The sequence below is a fragment of the Festucalex cinctus genome, chromosome 11 (assembly GCF_051991245.1).
Source record: "Festucalex cinctus isolate MCC-2025b chromosome 11, RoL_Fcin_1.0, whole genome shotgun sequence".
Taxonomy (NCBI): domain Eukaryota; kingdom Metazoa; phylum Chordata; class Actinopteri; order Syngnathiformes; family Syngnathidae; genus Festucalex; species Festucalex cinctus.
The window spans coordinates 11,442,852-11,462,329 of record NC_135421.1 but is presented as its reverse complement, the minus strand read 5'-3'; the positions used below and the strand labels follow the sequence as shown (position 1 = coordinate 11,462,329).

At 44.6% G+C, this 19,478-nt stretch overlaps 1 protein-coding gene across 1 annotated transcript; it reads left to right on the top strand.

Moving 5' to 3' along the window:
* The first annotated feature begins 3,516 nt into the window (after positions 1-3,516).
* Positions 3,517-18,495, top strand: cdc16 (cell division cycle 16 homolog (S. cerevisiae)). Its single transcript, XM_077537641.1, has 19 exons — positions 3,517-3,605; positions 3,677-3,748; positions 3,908-3,962; positions 4,275-4,372; positions 4,566-4,604; positions 4,972-5,109; positions 5,779-5,938; positions 6,428-6,522; positions 6,742-6,875; positions 6,954-7,033; positions 7,108-7,157; positions 7,223-7,296; positions 7,373-7,498; positions 8,384-8,536; positions 8,620-8,683; positions 15,463-15,524; positions 15,603-15,738; positions 15,843-15,933; positions 17,855-18,495. Exons 2-19 carry the CDS (start codon positions 3,701-3,703, stop codon positions 18,106-18,108), a joined length of 1,857 nt encoding a protein of 618 aa, XP_077393767.1. The 5' UTR covers positions 3,517-3,605; positions 3,677-3,700; the 3' UTR covers positions 18,109-18,495.
* The last annotated feature ends 983 nt before the right edge of the window (positions 18,496-19,478 follow it).

Here is a 19,478-nt window from a genome sequence, read left to right as displayed (position 1 = left end):
GGGGGTTGCGGGGTTGGGCATATAAAGCCTACTTCCGAGTCAAAGAATCCATCCCGGTGGAGCTTGGCAGTATTAATGGAGAGTGCAGTGCCTTAGAGTCGTTTTCTATTCCGCCATCCATTAGATGGCTTTAAAAACCGCTTTTGATGAATCAGGTAGGAAGGCTTTTCACATTGTGTTTGAGTCAGCCTTGCCTTTGCAGTTAGTTAAATAGAGATGTGTTTCTTTGAGTACAAGTATACTTCTGACAAAATATGAAAAACAAGAAATGGTGTGATTACAGATTATTTGTCCATTATGGAAGATAAAAAGTAGAAACTGAGGAGCAGGAACTCCTTTGGTCTATTCAATTTCACCTCAGCTCATTGAAGATGATGGATGGATGGATGGATGGATAGATGGATGGATGGATGGATGGATGGATGTGTTTCCTCAACTTTATTGAGCCAAGTCAAGTTTTTTGGACGGAGGCTGGAACAGAATTAATATATACAAGAGTTAAGTTACAAGCTTGGTAACCAAATAATCTCCTAAATCAATGCAGCACTGTATTTCACATTAGAAAAATCTTGCAGCACACCACCAAACATTTGTCACAAAAAAATTATATGGAAAAATTATCTCAATTTTTATTTTACACAAATTTACTGTTGCATGTATGGCAACAAGACAATCAAGTACCTTTTGTCGAAAGAGCTTTTAATTGTTTTGCTTGTCATAATATGTCGTGGCTACTAAGATACATTATTTGTACTAAATAATTGATCATTTTTCTCTCAAGCTAACGAGTGAAAGCCGGACTAATGTTGATCCTTGACTGTCCTTTTATCTGTGTAGCCTCCCTTTTTTTCCTTTTCTTTTATGTTTTTTGTCTCGTCAAACAAAATTATCCGTTTGTTTTGCAGCTTCTGCCATGACAGCAGTAAATACACGCAATGACTTCCGTCTTTGTAACAAATGGGCAAAGGGGGGAAGTGACGTATGCCGTAAAGCTGTCCACATTTGTAGTTTTTTGTGTGGCACCCTGCTCAGTTGCTTTGTGCCAGTAAAAGCTATACAGACCCCCACAGGCCATGACAAAGGTGCCATTCAACACGTTGTAAGTTGATGTTTCATCCGAAGTTATGAAAATGAAAATGTTGAAAAGTTCCTCAGTATTGCTTTAAATTATTGATGTGACGTGCTTCATAACTCATCCTCAAGCCAAAAACCCATTATTAGAGACTAGTTATTCGCCATGCTCTAAATGTAAAAAAAAAGTTGACAAATCGAGTATCTTTATTTTTACAACCGAGGCACAGTAGTTGCAAATCACTGATCTAAAAGCTCTTCGTACTTTATCACCATCAAAAAAGGTCACTGTTGAGTACTGCTTGTTTTGAAAGAAAGATAAATAAGGAATATGAGAACCAGCAGGATGTAAAAAACAAACAACACAAAAACAAATATCAGGTGTGGATTGCAGGAAGCAGCCTGGTAAGCAGTGTGTCATGCAACTCTCTCTAAACAGGATGCCCTCATGGGACTTGTTACCTTAGTCACTTTCCATCACATGGCCAAAAAAAAAAACTCCTTTATGGTGACCTTGGGGAAATCCACTAACTCCTGCCGTTGTTGATCTCACATGCATTTTGCCCCAATGGGACCACTGAGGAAAATATGAACACTAAAAATGCTATTTGACTCAATCTGAGCGTTTGGTGACATTTGACAGCAGTACAAACTGTAAAAATATTAATGGTGATGAGTTAACAACCGAAATAAAAAGTATAATATAGGTCTACTGTAATTGCGTGATGCTTTACTGTTTTGGTAAATCAGGTCTTCAATCCCAAGGAGGCTTTCATGGAGGACGTAGTCCCAGGAGAGAGTAAAATAAGAATCCATCTTAGAGACCAGGCTTCAGTAACTTATTAAACTCATTAGAAAATAGTCATGACTTATGAATTGCTTGATGAACATTCTTACGGAGCACACAAAAACACAGTGGAAAACTACTAAACATCCAATTTCATTTTTACAAGGGGTAAAAACTTCCAAAGCGTACATTTCAAAAGGATCTTCTATTAGAAACAATCCAAACTGACGATAATTTGTAGAGGATGGATGGATGGATGGATGGATGGATGGATGGATGGATGGATGGATGGATGGATGGATGGATGGATGGAAGGAATAATTTAATCTTCATGTTTTACACAAGAAGAAAGTTAACGAGTCCCACATATACACATGGCGGTCATCTACTGCAGTGTATTTCTAGTTAGTGCATTTAAGTCACTCACAAAATAAATGAAGTCGAATGTATGTACAGTATTTTGTTTTGATGACCACTAGTAGGCAGTGTTGTGTTCACGTTCATTTATAAGTGGTATCAATGGGATTCATTCGACAAATTGAACTTACATGAGAATAATACCAGATATAATGAATATAATTAAATTCAGTACTTCTCTGGTGTGTAAGATAGTGCTTTGTGTACCATTTTGGAGGGATTAAGCTGTGTAAACTGTTCGTTTGCATCATGTTTCCCTGCAACCGACTCCAAAGCGCTATTGTCTCATGCTGGAAATGAGAAAAAAATATTATCATTCAACTTTTTTTGTTTTTGTTTTTGTGTGTGTGTCACTGTCAACAACAGGGTGGCGAGAAGGGAGGCAAAAGAAGTCGTGACAAAGAAAATAAATAATCAGGAGTGAGTGATGATTCTGCAGCCCACAGCTCTTGTCAACAATGTGGCCACATGCACAGCAAAAATTGAGAAAACTGAAAGCAGGAGAAACAGCACTGCATGACAAAACGGAGGACTCTACCTCAACAATAACAATAGTCCTGCTTCCTCAACAGACTGCAAGAATTCGAAATTAAATTTATTATTTGAATGTTCATGTCATAAAAATGAGTGTGGATGGTTGTTTGTCTCTGTGTGCCCTGCGATTGGCTGGCAACCAGTCCAGGGTGTCCCCCGCCTACTGCCCAGAGCCAGCTGAGATAGGCGCCAGCACCCCCCGCGACCCTTGTGAGGAATAAGCGGTCAAGAAAATGGATGGATGGATGGATGTCATAAAAAGACTGTCGTTTAAGATGAATACAAAATGTGATTAAGTCCTTTGGCTCCTTTTTCTTTTCTTTCCATGTTTTTTTGTTTTTAATCCACACTCGTATATTGAAGGTTTATTATTATTATTATTATTATTATTATTATTATTATTATTATTATTATTATTATTATTATTATTATTATTATTATTATTATTATGTTCCATTTGCATGCCATGTTAAATTTGGAGAGAGAGAGTGAGAGAGAGAGAGAGAGCGAGAGAGAGAGAGAGAGAGAGAGAGAGAGAGAGAGAGAGAGAGAGAGAGAGAGAGAGAGAGAGAGAGAGAGAGAGAGAGAGAATAAAATAAAATAAATACATGAATAAATAAATAATAAAGACAGACAGACATGACTTAATGCCATCGAGAAATTGAAATGGTGACACTTGATAAAATCAAGAGAAACCCTCGTGCGGAACGATTATTGTTTCCCTTCGGCCGGTTTTAGCGACGCACCGGGAGCGCCAGCTCGCGGATTTGATTTCACACAGCGAGCAGGCTAGCACGTACGTCATAACTGAGCTGCATGAAACTGTTACAGCTTCTTTCTTAGCGATGACATGCGTTTGATGTTTAGGGCGCCTGCGTAAAAGAATTTAAAATGAATCTTGACAGACTTCGAAAGCGAGTGCGGCAATACATCGACCAGGTAACAAGGATGCTATATGGTTTATAGTGTCTATCTGAGCTAGTGTTAGCCTGCATTCAAAAACTAGTTAACATAGGAAATACACTGTAGATAACATGATTATTCAAGCAGCATGACATTATGCATTTGAGTGACTCTCGCGGGTGTGTGTAATTTCAGCAACAGTACCAAAGCGCGCTGTTTTGGGCCGATAAGATAGCGTCTCTTTCTCATGGTAAGTTTTCCACTTGACTAGCCGGTGTCATCAAGCGTTTTTCATATTGTCAGCCAAAGCGAATGTTTCCAGAGATAATTTGGATATATCCATTCATCCATTATATAAGCACTAATTAGTTTAGCTGCACTTAACATGTATGTGGTTCGATTGACGTGTCAGCTTGTTTCTTTCACTAAAATCCAGCGAGTAAATAAATAGATAAATATTGGTTTCATATAGTTTTCATTTCATTTTGAGTTTTGGCGTTTACAGTGACATAATTTAAAGCAATGGCTGACTAATTTTACTCTGTCGTTGTGTGGCGTACAGAGGATCCACAGGACATTTACTGGCTTGCTCAGTGCCTTTACTTGACATCTCAATATCACAGAGCCTCGCATGCACTCCGTTCGAGGAAACTTGATAAGGTACTCCCAGAAGCCTTTTTGTGCCAAATGTATCGCCTGATGTATGTAAACCAAGCTACTTCTACAAATGCTAAGTTTATGCATTGAAAGAACTTTGTGTTTGATTCATGCATTGATAGCTTATCATGTTATTTTTCAAATGAGGTGCATAATTATCTGCTTGCATCATGACATTTGCCCTTTTTTTACACAGATGTATGGAGCTTGTCAGTATCTTGCTGCACGGTGCCATGTAAGTTATTCGAATATGCGATGAAACACAGTACTTGGGGTTGTTCAGATTAAAAAAACAAACAAATCCCCCATGGAAAGTAATTTGTTGATGATCAAAATGTCATCAATGTCACGCCAAAATAAAGCAATTAATTGTACAGGCATGTGATGTTTTGAGTAAAATTTATAACGGCCACCATGTGTGACGATAATTCAAACCTCAAAGTTTTTGTAACTTTTGATGAGTATTTTTGCCACAAATATCCAGTCAAGTTTTGAATTGTACAAGAATGTGTTTGATGAGATTCCGCTGTATTAAAACAATTATAATGAGACTGATGTAAAGTGTAAGTGTAATAATGGCTTGGATTGTATGTTTGTTCTAGTATGCTGCCAAGGAGTTTCAGCAGGCCTTGGATATTTTATCAGAAGAGGCAGGTTGTAAGAAGTTACTGGACGGGAGTGTAAAGGAGGAGGTGGGGACGCCAGAGACAAACAAGGATTGGGACATGTCGCCTGCCTGTGTAAGTCGAAAGCTACAATATATGTCACTCCATCACAAATAATAAAAAAAGTCACTTTTCTCTTTACATTAAATTCCTTGCTTCATTAATCACAAAAAAAGGCAGAGGGAAAGTCTGTGGCACTGAGCTAATCACACATTTAAATGAACAATGTGTATTATACGGCATTCCTCTTCCTAAGTATGAACATGAAGGCCACTCCAAACATGCTGCAGACATGAATGGGCTAACATTGCTACATCATGAACTACAGAGTGACGCGGGAGTGGATTTTCACTCCCGTCCATCCCATCCTCATGGATGATACATGCCAGAATCAGCATCATAAAACTCTTATGGGAACACCCCTACTGTTATTTTCTGTTTCAGTTTCAGCAAACTAGTTAGCCTAAAATTCTTGCTCCCTCTGCTGATTCCTGTCAAATTGTAAAAGCAATTATGTCTCCATTGAGTCTATTACAACTCTTTAAAGAAAAAATAAATAAACTTGATACTCTAATACCAGTGTTTGCTGAAAATTGTTGCAGAAACAGTATTTTGAGAAATGATAGATAATGTGGTGAACAGTGGTATACAAACTTCCACATGTGCACATTCTACAGTCAAAAGGTAGTAGGATGGAGTGAGTGTCATATTGACATTGGACTGAGGTTAATGTTCATATTTCAGATCAGCAGCTCCATCTGCCTCCTGCGTGGCAAGATCTATGATGCCATGGACAACCGGCCATTGGCCACCTCCAGCTACAAAGAGGCCTTGAAACTGGATGTGTACTGCTTCGAAGCCTTTGAGCTTCTCACGTCGCACCACATGCTGACAGCACAGGAAGGTAGGAGAGAACTCTGGCACTTGATTCCAAAACATCTCAAAATATAAATGCTACCCTCAAATAGACTTCTTTTTCCCACCAATGAAAAAACAAGTTAAGTGTAATTATCTCAAGTTTGTAGATTTTTCTTGCACTCAAAATAAAACATTGACTGTTGAGTCCATTTCAGCTCTGTTACTAACCAAAACAGCAGCGCCTACCAAAATGCGTTATCAGTTTCTCAAGAGTTCCTTATGTGGTATTAAAAAAGGTGTATCTAAAGGCAATTTGCATTCCATTAAGTAGACTGACAAGTTGTTGCTCCGTATAGTGTTTATCTAAGTTTTTCTAAGTTTTTATCTGCCATGATTCTTCCCGTTTTACTTAATTTCTCCTTAATAGTCCTTTTTCTTCCGTTTTAATCTACAGTTTTACTTGCCATAATTTATAATGTGAGTATATAATCACTGCTAGTGGTTGTAATCCCATCTGCTGTTCATTGTTCAACAGAGAAAGACTTCCTACAGTCGCTACCGCTGAGTCAGCAGTGCACAGAAGAAGAGGAGGAGCTGCTTCATTTCCTATTTGAGAATAAATTAAAGAAGGTACAGTACCGAATCTTTTGACAACTAGCGAAAATCTGTGCATAATTCACAGCCATTGAAATGCATGGGGGCGGGGGCAAAAAATGTATTAAATATTCTAAATTTATTTACACAAATATATCAGGCAAACATTTAGGCTAAATAACTTAATATAGCTATTAAAGAATTATATGAGATTGTGTTAGTATGCCTAAAGTGTGTTTCTCCATTCATCTGTAGTACAACAAGCCCAGTGACCTCTTGGTTCCTGCCACAGTCAACAGTCTGCAGGACAACTTGGACGTGGTGGTGTCCCTGGCCGAGAGGCATTATTACAACTGTGACTTCAAGATGTGCTACAAGCTCACCTCCACGTAAGTCGTCTTGCACTTGGATTATGTGCAGTGGTGAAAGTGCCTTAAGGTCCCGATCTTTTCTTTTGTGGCTTTTAGGGTGATGGTCAAAGACCCTTTCCATGCCAACTGCTTACCAGTGCACATAGGAACTCTAGTAGAGTTGGGAAAAGCAAATGGTAACGTATGCGCCCAGGAGGTTCTGCTACATTGACATGTTGTTTATTTATGGCCGTGTGTATTTGTCCTACAGAGTTATTTTATCTATCGCACAAACTTGTGGACCTGTATCCCAACAACCCAGTAAGTTTTGCATCTTCCATACCATTTTGATTTGAAGTAACGTGCTAATCGAAACATATTTCCAGGTATCCTGGTTTGCCGTCGGCTGCTACTATCTCATGGTCGGCCATAAAAATGAAAATGCCCGTCGCTACCTCAGGTATATATATGTCACCAGTGTGCAGTAACGATTAGGGTGAGGTGTTTGCCAAGCTAATGTTTTAATTGTCCCTTAGCAAAGCCACCACTCTGGAGAGAACGTATGGTCCGGCGTGGATCGCATATGGTCATTCCTTTGCCATGGAGAGTGAGCATGACCAGGCCATGGCTGCATACTTCACAGCTGCACAGCTGATGAAAGGGTACGCCCATAACTCAGATAGGATTTTCCTTGCCTTTTCTAAACTACTGCCCTTGACTAAACACAGTGTACCTCCCAAAACCTCATGTTGTCATTATGGGATCTTGTGTGTAGGATTTGAAAAGTGATGTATTGTTTTATATTATTATTATAATAATTACCAAAACAAAACAAAAAATCCCCTCTAGTCTCCACCAAATTAATGCCATAGTAGTCACCTGTCGGGATGTTCAATCCCCCCCAAACTTATACCAGTACGAATACTCAACTTTTGAATTTTCAAAGATACCGATTCCGCTTTTAAATTTGATACATAAAATTTCCCTTTAAAAAATTACATATAATTTTAAAGATAGACCAACTGTTATATATCCCCCCCCCAAAAAAATCCTTAATATTGCATGAAATTAATGACAATTTTCCATTCTTCTAATTACTAATTGCTAAACATAAAACGGCCACAAGAGGGCGACTGATACCAATGCCTTCAAATATGGCTGTATATCAGCCTGATATTGATATCTTGTATCGGTACACGCCCATCCTAGTCTTCTGGTACGCTCAAGTTGAGTAAATAAATGCTCCTGACAACTATACTTCATCCAGATTCCATCAAATAAAAAGTTATGCATTTTTTTAGTAATAAGATTCATTCCATGATTAATTGTTTTGTAATCTCACTATTCACGATTAGTCTGTCTTGTTTTGTTTCTAAAAATACCTCACAGTGAGTGTAATAGTGCCACCTGTTTCTTCTGCCGTGCACTCAACAGTCTATAAATGTGCAACAGTCAAAAATTGGCATTTTTATATTTAGCAAAAACTTTGATATATCCTTTAATTCCGCTTACTTTGCTGTTTTGTCATCAACATCTTCCTTTTCCAGGTGTCATTTGCCAATGCTGTACATCGGTCTGGAGTATGGCCTGACCAACAACTCAAAGCTGGCTGAGCGCTTCTTCAGCCAAGCGCTGAGCATCGCTCCGGAGGACCCCTTTGTCATTCACGAGGTGGCCGTGGTTGCTTTTCAGAATGGAGAGTGAGTCACACACAAGCTTAAGACATCAATGTAGAAAGGTTGTTGGCAAGTTGCGTGAAACCTTTTCCACGCCTGCTTTTCAGCTGGAAGATGGCTGAGAGGTATTTCCTGGACGCCATGGAGAAGATTAAAGCCATCGGGAATGAGGTAGCTGTCTTAACAATGGAAAATTAACATTATTCAGATCCAGGGTTATTATAGTTTTGGAATTTTTCATTTTAGTTACCGGTAGTTTTGATTTTGTTTTTATTTTTTTATTTTTTTTATTTATTTTTTTAGTTAGTTTTAATTAGTTTTCAGGGTGTGTTTGTTAGTTTTTTATTAGTTTTAGTTATTTAATAAATGTTTAGTTTAGTTTAGCTAGTTTCAGTATTTTTAATTTAAAAAAAAAAAAAATGTATTACTTGTGAGCAATATTCAAAAAACATCCTTGGGAGCAACGTCATCTGAATGTGCTTTTGTGTTGTGTGTGGTTGCTGCTAGATGACATCACTTCTGTGTGATACATTTTCAATCATCCTTATTCCGGTTAATATAAAAATAAATCTACTCAAAATCACATTTAAAATCATCCCCAAAAGCTCATGCATTAATTTAATGACCAAAGATGAAAACGAAGGACATTTATGCTATAATTATGGTTCTATTTCGTCCCTCCCGACCGCCAGAAGGCGGTGCTTTAAGCACTGAATGTTCCTTTCGCGCATGCGCAGTTCGAGTAATGCATACCAAATTAGTCACCTGTGACCCCTGGGTGACCCTAGAAGGGTATAAGTTCCGGTGTCACCCAAGGTTCGTTTCCTCTTTTCTTCTCGCGTGGCGTATGCATACGACACATTTTCGAAGAGTGTAAGAATTGGGATTTGTATTTATCCTCTTGACCGCGCCGCTTGGAGCCTTGTGACCGGATCGGTCGGAGCTGCGTAGTTCGCCCTCCAAAGGCTGCGGCGACGGTGTTTTTTCTTTCCTTCGTTTGTGACCCGACGTGGTCGCGTATTCTAACCTCCCGTGGGGTAAGGTTATTGACTAATTTCCGCGTTTACTGCGGTGTTTTGAGTTTTTTTTGTGTGGCTAGCCTCGCGTTAGCGCCCTGGCTACCACGGCTCGTGGTTTACCTAATTTTTCCTCCGCTGGCTTTGGCAGCGTTAGCGCTTCTCTCCGACGGTGTTGCCGTTTGGTTGTTGCTTTTCTTTTTGTGCCTTTGCTGGTGAGAGCAGCGTCAGCGTTCCCGCTCCCAGCTTACGGCGTCGCGCTTCGCTCGATTGTTTGTCTTACTTTTTGTGCGTGTCCCGCCTGCGGTGCGCACCTGGCTTGAGCTGTGCAGGTGGCGTTCGCGCCCCTTCTCTCAGCTTGTCGCCGCTTTCGCGACTGCTGTCTGCCCCTCCCGCCCGTCGGCCGCTCCGTGTGCGTCTGCTGCGCAGGTGGCGTTCGCGCGCCTTCCCTCAGCTTACTGCTACTGTTGACAACTGGCTGTCTGCCCCCGCCCTCCGTCGGCTGCTCGGTGTGCGTCTGCTGTGCAGGTGGCGTTCGCGCCCCCTTCCCTCGGCTTATCGCTGTTTTACCGGCTTACTGTTTGCCCCGACTCACGCGTCGGCTGCTCGGTGTAGGTCTGCTGTGCAGGTGGCGCTCACGCCCCCTTCCCTCAGCTTCCCGCTCATCGCTGTTTGGGCCTCTTTGTGCTCACAATGGAGGACTCCCATTGCTGCGTGGACTGTGGTATCCTCTTTGAGGCCTCCGATGTCCTGGACGATCGCTGCCCGAGGTGTCTTGTCTCTGGCCGTGCCGGGGATGGCCGGGCCTGCAGTCCTGGTGTCAGTGACCCCAGTCCACTGGGTCATCTGTCGTCCTCCCAACAGAGGCGCCGGAAACGTCTCGGTGTGTCCTCTGCTGTACATGCCCCCCCCAGGAAGAGGGCGGCGCAGCGACGACTTGCTTCGGAGGTTGGGCACCTTCAGGCTGAGCTGGCAGAGGTGAGATCTCTTCTGCAGGACCGTCACCCTCCCGCACTTACGGGGGGGCCGGGACCACCTGCCCTGCCCATGCCGCGACCATCCACCCCGCCCATGCCAGTGCTTCCTCCTGAGGAGGACGCCATTTCCTTGGCAGCTTCGGCTTCCTTTTTTCATGACGACGACCGTGACCCGGGGTCTGTGGTTTTGGGACCAAACTCTCCAGCGTCCGCTCAGAGTTCGTCCAGTGAGGCGGGGGATGGTTCTATACGGGCTGTCCTGCGCAATGCCTTGGACCTCCTGCGTTTGGAGGTGCCTCCACAGGCTCAATCGGCGTCTGAGAGCGCCTTCTTCCGGCGCAGGCGCCCTTCCTCGGCCTTTTCTGTCCCCGCATCTGAGGACTATCTGCGGGAACTCCATGCTTGCTGGAGGGATCCTGGGGCTCTCTCCCGTCCTTCGGCTGATGGCCGTGATTTAGCATCTATGCACGGTGCTGCCAGTGTTGGCTTGGACCGGATGCCTGCTGTGGAGCCAGCTGTCGCATCCCTCATTGTGTCCCCGGAGGAGACCCTTCGGCCATCTGTGCGATGTCCTCGACCCCAATGTCGTGTGACTGACGACCTTCTCACACGGGCCTATGGCGCTGGTGCACGTGCTGCTCGCATTGGGAACTCTTTGGCTCACCTCATGCTTGCTCTCTCTACATCCCTGCAAGCGGACAGGGTGGAGGCTGCTGTGTCCTTCAGTGATGCAGCCCTCCAGGCTTTTGCCCTCATGACTAGGGAACACGGCCGACTCATGTCCTTCCTAGTGCAGGCGCGCCGCCAGGTGTGGCTAGCGCAGTCCCCCTTGTCGGAGGCCTCTAGGAGGGCCCTCCGTAGTGTTCCTGTGGAGCCGGGGGAGCTTTTTGGTTCTGCCGCTGTGGGTGCACTGGAAAGGACGGTTAAGGCTCATGAGACCAGGAAGCAGCTTTCCAGCCTCAACAGGGCCCTGCCTCCCCAACGAGGTAGGCCTGGGGCACCCTCTGCTTTTCATCGCTTTCCTCAGCCCCGACCTGCCGAGGCTTATGGCACCCGGCGACCCCCGCAGAGGCCCGCCGAGGACTTTCGCTCCTCCACCCGCTTGCCTTCAGGGCAACCACGGGCTGCAGGCCCCACCCGCCGTCCCTCTCGGGCCCCTAGGGGCCGGAGGGCCAGGGACTGAGGCCTTGGGGCCGGCCGTCGGACATTTTTCCCACCAGCAGCTCAGTTACTGGGCTGCTCGTGCCTCAGACCCATGGGTGGTCTCCATCTTGACCCACGGGTACGAGCTGCAGTTCCGACGCCGGCCTCCTGCTTCCTGTCGGGTCAGGATGACTCTCATCGCCGACCCGGCAAAAGCCTCGGCTCTGGACCAGGAGCTGTCCGCCCTCCTCGCAAAGGACGCGATCGAGGCCGTGGACCCCCTGGCACAGCCCGGGGGCTTCTACTCGACGTACTTCCTTGTCCCAAAGAAGACCGGTGGATACCGACCGATACTGGACCTGAGGGGGCTCAACAGACATCTCAAGGTATTGCCATTCCACATGCTAACCACGAACGACGTCTTGAAGTCGCTCGCCCAGGGGGAGTGGTTCACGTCTATAGACCTGAGGGACGCCTACTTCCACGTCCCCATCGCACCTCGACACCGTCGATTTCTCCGTTTTGCCTACAAAGGCCGTCACTGGCAGTTCCGTGTGCTCCCTTTCGGGCTCTCCCTCGCTCCGCGGGTCTTCACTCGGTTTGTGAAGGCTGCTCTGGCGCCCCTGCAGTCTGTGGGCATGAAGGTGCTGCCGTACCTCGACGACTGGCTCCTCTGCGCGCCGTCGCGGACTCAGGTGATCCGGGACACCTCCGATCTCCTGTCTCATGTGGCCCGGTTGGGTATCAGGGTCAACTTGCCCAAGTCCTCTCTGGTCCCCTCTCAGCGGACGGACTTCATTGGTGTGACGTTGGACACCACGGTTATGAGAGCCCACCCGTCTCCTCACCGAGTCGACGATGTTCTTCGCCTCCTCGCGCACTTTCGAGGGGGCAGGCTGTTGCCTTACGTCGCCTACTTGCGGCTTTTGGGCAAGCTGACGTCCATGACGGCTGTGGTCCCGTTGGGCCTGCTGACACTGCGCCCACTACAGAGGTGGCTGAACGGCTTCCACTTGGACGCCAAGTGGCACCGCCACCGGAGGCTCAGGGTGTCCCGTCGGTGCCTCCTCGCCCTGGCACCTTGGAGGGAGAGGGCTTTTCTATTTGGCGGCGTCCCGCTGGGTGTGGCCCCGGCCCGCCGCGAAACAGTCACCACGGATGCCAGCCTCACGGGCTGGGGTGCTGTCTGGCAGCACAGGACGGCTCAGGGAAGTTGGTCTGTGCGCGACAGGGTCGATCACATCAATGTGCTGGAGCTTCGGGCGGTGCACTTGGCACTCATGCACTTCTTGCCATACCTGAGCGGACGGCATGTTCTCATACGGTCGGACAACACCACGACCGTGTTTCACATAAACCATCAGGGCGGCGTCAGGTCCGCCCGTCTATTGGGGATCTCCCAGCACCTTCTCAGGTGGGCTGCTCCCCGTCTGGCCAGTCTACGGGCCACCTATCTGCCGGGGGTTCGGAACCAGCTCGCGGACTCTCTCTCCCGTCGGGGTCCTCCTCCGGGAGAGTGGCGCCTCCACCCAGAGGTGGTGCGCACGATTTGGAGCAGCTTCGGCACGGCGGAGGTCGATCTCTTCGCCTCCGAGGCCTCGACCCACTGCCCACTTTGGTTTTCCCTGAGCGAGGCCACCAGCCCTCTGGGTCTGGATGCACTGGCGCAGCCGTGGCCGGAGTGCCTTCTCTACGCCTTTCCGCCGCTCCCTCTGATATGGCTGACGCTTCAGAGAGTTCTCCAGGAGGGTCACACGCTCTTGCTGGTGGCCCCCTTCTGGCCGGCCCGGACGTGGTTCCCCCTGCTCCGTCAACTGTGCTCTGGCGAGCCGTGGCGTCTCCCCGACAGGGAGGACCTGTTGTCTCAACAGGGAGGTCGGGTTTGGCATCCCGACCCTCGGCGCCTTCGCTTGTGTGTTTGGCCACTGAGGGGCCCCAACCGCTGCTGACCGGCTGTACAGAGTCTGTCACGCGGACCATTCTTAATGCGAGGGCACCGTCCACTCGGCTACAGTATGCCAACAGGTGGAAGTTGTTTGTGGCGTGGTGCGGAGAACGCGGGGTGGACCCTGCTTCGTGTTCCATCCCCACCATCCTGGATTTCTTGCAGTCCCTCCTGGATAAGGGCAGGTCTCAGTCGACGCTGAAGGTGTATGTGGCGGCTATTTCTGCCCGGCATGTTGGTGCTGATGGCGGCTCCGTGGGGCGCCATGAGTTGGTGTCCTTGTTCCTCAGAGGGGCTCTGCGTCTTCGTCCCCGCCCGGCTCCTCGGGTTCCGGCGTGGGATCTGCAGTTGGTGCTGGACGGCCTGTGCAGGCCTCCCTTTGAGCCCCTGGCGGGGGCAGACCTTCTGTGGGTGTCGCGCAAGACTGCACTCTTGCTCGCCGTTGCCTCCGCCAAGCGCGTCAGCGACCTACACGCTTTATCGGTTAGCCCTGATTGCCTGCGATGGCACCCGGATGGCGCCGGCGTCACTCTGTGGCCGAACACTGCCTTCATTCCCAAGGTGTTGTCTGGCTCTCGTTCTAACCAGCCTCTACGGCTTAAACGTTATGTACCCACTCCTGCTGATGGTGGGGACAGGCCGGAGCTCTTGTGTCCGGTGAGAGCCTTGCAGTGTTACATTGACGCTACGGCGGGCATTCGTACGTCTGCCCAGCTTTTTGTTTGTTATGGTGGTCCTACCAAGGGCTCCGCTCTCTCCAAGCAGCGCTTGTCTCACTGGGTCGTGGATGCCATTCGTCATTCCTACCTGCTGTCGGGCCGCCCCCTGCCCTCAGGGGTGCGCTGTCACTCCACCAGGAGCGTTGCCACGTCTTGGGCCGCCCTGAGGGGTGTTTCCCTGGAGGATACCTGTGCTGCTGCCTCATGGGCGACGCCTTGCACCTTCTCCAGGTTTTATAGCGTGGATGTCACCTCTCCCCATCCGCTTGGCGTGATCTTGGGTCCTGCTGGGGCTTCTCAGTGAGGTTTGTGTCTGAGATCCCTCGCGACTACGCCGGTATTGGTCATTCAGTGCTTAAAGCACCGCCTTCTGGCGGTCGGGAGGGACGAAATAGAACGAAAGTTACAACTGTAACTACGGTTCTATGAGTCCCGGACGACCGCCAGGGCGTCCTGTCGCTCGGAATCCTCGTGTTCACGCGAGAAGATTCCGTAGGAAACGAACCTTGGGTGACACCGGAACTTATACCCTTCTAGGGTCACCCAGGGGTCACAGGTGACTAATTTGGTATGCATTACTCGAACTGCGCATGCGCGAAAGGAACATTCAGTGCTTAAAGCACCGCCTTCTGGCGGTCGTCCGGGACTCATAGAACCGTAGTTACAGTTGTAACTTTCGTTAGTTTTAGTTAGTTTTCTAAACAAAAATTGTAGTTCCAGTTAGTTTTTGTTCTTTTAAAAAGCATTTTTGTTTTTATTTTATTCTGTTTAACGAGCTTGTTTTTTGAATTTTAGTTAGTTTTTTCGTTAGTTTTAGTTAACTATAATAATGGGATTATTTTTATTTGTGATGTTATTTAAAATTGTTGTTCTGTGTAATATTATTTCAAACTGTTTTAGTATTTATATTTGTTTGTAATTACTTTTAAATTACATATTTTAATGGTAAAATGTGTGTTAAATTATTTATTTTTTATTTTTCTTCAAATGGTATGTTCTTACTTAAACTGACTTTTTTTATTTAACACTATTTTCAGTAAGATTTGTATTTCATTCTTTTAAAACTCATTTTTTAAGGATTTTATTTCATTCAAAATTATTATAGTTGTATTCAGTTATGTCATACACATTGTGACTCTTTCCATTCAAGGTGACTGTAGACAAGTGGGAGCCTTTATTAAACAACCTGGGCCACGTGTGCCGCAAACTCAAGTAGGTAACGGTACATTGTTCATGTTAAATATGCCCTGGAATATTGGTCTAATAAAAATCTGATATACATTTGTGCAGAAAGTATGACCAGGCTCTGGAGTACCACCGTCAGGCGCTGGTGTTGATCCCCCAGCACGCCTCCACCTATGCCGCCATAGGATACGTGCACAGCCTCATGGGAGACTTTGAGAGTGCAATTGACTACTTCCATACGGTAATGTCTTTTCAACTCACTAGCCACTACATTGGATACATCTTGGGGCTGGGAGATTAATCAAGTTTAAATAACGGAAAAGCTTATTTCCCCCCCCCTCTTAGGCACTTGGACTAAAACGAGATGACACGTTTTCCGTGACAATGCTTGGCCACTGCATCGATATGTACATTGGCGAAACGGACGCTTACGAAGGTGCGTTATACTTGTTTTTATTCTTATTGTTTAGCCATTTGTTCTCTTAAGACAATTACAAAAAATATGTAAATTTTCTCGGAGTCAAACTGATCTTTTCAAGTAACATTTTAACTCTTTTACTGCAGCACGTTATAAAACAAACAAACAAAACAAAAACAAAAAAACAACCCAGACAGTGCCAGCCGATTTCAAGCATTTTAACTCATCTCAAAAAGAATATTGTGTGCTTTTACTACATAGTGTACCAATGTTGGTATGAAATGAAAGATCACATTCCATTCTTTCATTAGAAAACAAAAAGTATGTTTCTAACTTTCTACCTTATTCCATTCTTTAGTAATCACCATTTGAAAATGGGTAATTTGAGTGACATTTAACGAAAATTGAAAAGTTGAAAGCAAGCTTTTTATGAAAAGATAAATTTTCTCTACAACAGTGACGTTGACACTAATATTTTTGTTTAGTGATGCTCTGTGTATTAGGTTTAATGTTACAAAGGCTTTGATCATTCACATCATCCTTGAAAACGTTCTATTTCATCAGATTCCGTCATGTTTCAATTGAATTCCATATAACGGCAACTCATTGAAAAGAGATACAATGCTGCCATCTGCTGGCCATAGTTTGTGTTTTTGATTCCACAACCCATTGACCAGGCAGCGCTCCACTTCGACATTGCACTTCCCATTGATAAATAAACGTAGTTGACATCATTTAACATTTATGGCGGCATCCACCATGATTTTACTCATCGTTATTAAACGTTTTTGGCGGTCAAAGAGTTTATTTTAAATTCAGTGTTAACAACAACAACAAAAGTTAAATCAATTTCACGACAAGACATAGGTGATGTGTTTGAGAAAGTGGTGACCCACGTTCAAAGCATTCTCAACTGGCATACAAGTGTAAAAATAATTGCTTAGTCGGAGTTTATTAAGCCTTCATAACCCGCACTCATTTTTATCTTTTGATGGATTCATTTACAAAAGTTGAACATGCCGTTATTTTATTAATGTTCCCAGTCTTATTTGTGTTTTGGCTACACGGGTTTTTGATAAATAAAAAGAAAAAAAATGAGCAAAATTACCGGTAAATAATAACTTTTTCTACCATTAATATGACCCATAATGTGTACAATTTAAATGGAAAAAAAAAAAAAAAAGTTTTTTTTTTATTTTTTTATAGAGAAGTAGAAATAAACAACTGCAATAATGATAATTTCATAATGTCAAAATAACCCAGTTTCAAATTAATTGCTTATTGGCCCTCGGATTAATTTAGGGAGAAAAAAAAAAAACAAAAAAAAAACAATGCTAATATGTGCCAACATGTCAAATATCGATCCCGACAATTGGCCTGGCTAACTATCACAGGGTTCTTCTACATTAACTCATTCACTCCCAAAGACGTATTTACACGTTTTTAAGTTGTTGTTTTTTTTCCATTAATGAAACAGATGAAGCACCCTTTTTTTTTTTTTTTTTGTAATAACTACCATCGCTTTAAGCTTCCACTTCAGGTCAGAAACTGCATCAAAGCCTTCATACAAAAACTCTAGCAAGCAAAAACCTAAAAAATGTATAAATAAGTCTTTGGGAGTGAATGAGTTAAGCTTGTTTAGGTGGTGGCCCGAGCCTTGTTGTGACCATTGTCCTATCAGCACTGGCATTGGCCCTGTATATTCAAGACATAATACGCTAAGTTTTAATGATTATTTCATATTTAAGTATTTTGTTTTTTGCTTTTTCCCTGTATAAATTCTAACTGAATATTTCAAATTTGGGATTGTCTTAGCAACCATTTTAGTTGCTCAACTACCTCTTTGTCTCCATGATATCCTTTTCCTGTTCTACGAATACCATCACGCTGGTCCTCTTTCCAATCATTGACATCTTTTTCCAAATTGGTGCCCGTGAAGGTACCGACATTGCAGACAAGGTGCGAGGAACTGCAAACACGCAGACGCTGATGAAGACGCTCAACACGACGGAGCTCACTGAAACATTGGCCTCGCCACGGCAGGAGGACGCTAGCGCCATGACGGTAGAAACGGCGTTGTCCCGCCCGGACAAGATGGTGCTTGATGTGCCCTTGCGGCTGTCCTTGACGTTGGAGTGCGACATGTACGAAAGCGATGTCATGTTGGACACCCTATCAGACACCAGCACGTAATTTCCAAATAGTGGGGTTGTTATGGAAACACAACCCAGAGCGGAAGGCTTTAGAAGGCATGTTTGCGTGTGCCTTTGTTTGGGGGTTCTATATTGAGACTTGGACTTAAACATCAAGACTCTGTCTCTAGAGAAGTCTATTTGTTTGGAGCTCCTAACATTTAAGAATCTCGTCACTTTTTTAATGCGTCTCTTGGCAGTACCTGTGGATTTTTCACCTTGACGTCAGAGCCGCCAACGTAGACAAAAGTGCAAGCAAGTTCATTCAATAAATCTTGCATTTGTCCTTCAAGATTTTTGCACATGTGTTTGTGTGTGTGACATAACTGGCTGATAGGTTTATAAATGTTGAACAGGAAATAAACCACTGTTAATGTCGTCATTGTCATTTGCTTTACACTTCATTTCGATGTGTTATATGTCCTTTAATGTCCATACAAATGTTCAAGGGATTATTTCCGTGTTGGTTTTACTAATTAACGTGGGGCAAAGAAGAATTTAGTCAGCCACAGTTTGTGCAAGTTCACCTGTTTAAAATGTTGACAGGTCTGGAACTTATATCATCACATGTGAACTGTGAGAGACTGAATGTGCAAAAGAATCATAGAATCACATTGTTGATTTATTATAACACTATTTAATTATGGTGGAATTTAAGTATTTGGTCACCTACAAACAAGCAAGGGCTCATTTAGGGCTTCACGCAAGAACTCGTGGTTGGATCAAAAATGGTCAGGAAATTGGCAAGCAATCCCAGAACTACACAGGGAAAACTGGGGAGTGACATGTAGGGTTATATAACAGGTGAGTATGCTTAGTTACTACAGGCACTAATTCTACAAGTTATAGTTCATTGGTCATAAAGTTCTTGTGGCCCATTGTTGGTTTTCCCCCTCAGGGAAATAACAGCCTTTACATCATTTCCATCCACATGTGGTAGCTCTTTGTCTTCTATCTCGTAGCACAATGCAACAATGTCAAAACAAAACGGTACTGTCTACAAGAAGTGCTGTGCATTTTTCTAATGTGGCGTCGGAAATATAATGAAGAAAGTCATCAAATCAGAACTGCTGTTTCCCTACAAAAACTATATTAAGTGTAAAATTCCCGAAATGACGTGCACCTTTTCCATGATTTTTATGTCCTTTGATCTAGGCGGCATAACATGCAATTAGTGTGTGTAAGTGACGGGTTCCCATTTCTGACACCAAATTGCTATAGTAATGGTGGTCTTCAGTCTTTACCAGAAGGGACATCACAAAGTGAGCAAGAATAAGTAATGTGATTTGAAGGCCTGTGTTTAACATGTTTGCAATACAGTTCCGAGTTTCTGTTCTTAGCTACAGCCTTCCTGTGTGGAGTTAGCATTTT

Excerpts from the sequence above, each read along its gene's own strand:
- cdc16 (XM_077537641.1), top strand. The coding sequence starts at position 3,701 with ATGAATCTTGACAGACTTCGAAAGCGAGTGCGGCAATACATCGACCAG. Across the intron at positions 3,963-4,274 it reads GATAGCGTCTCTTTCTCATG|AGGATCCACAGGACATTTAC; the intron begins GTAAGTTTTCCA and ends TGTGGCGTACAG. Across the intron at positions 8,537-8,619 it reads GTTGCTTTTCAGAATGGAGA|CTGGAAGATGGCTGAGAGGT; the intron begins GTGAGTCACACA and ends CCTGCTTTTCAG.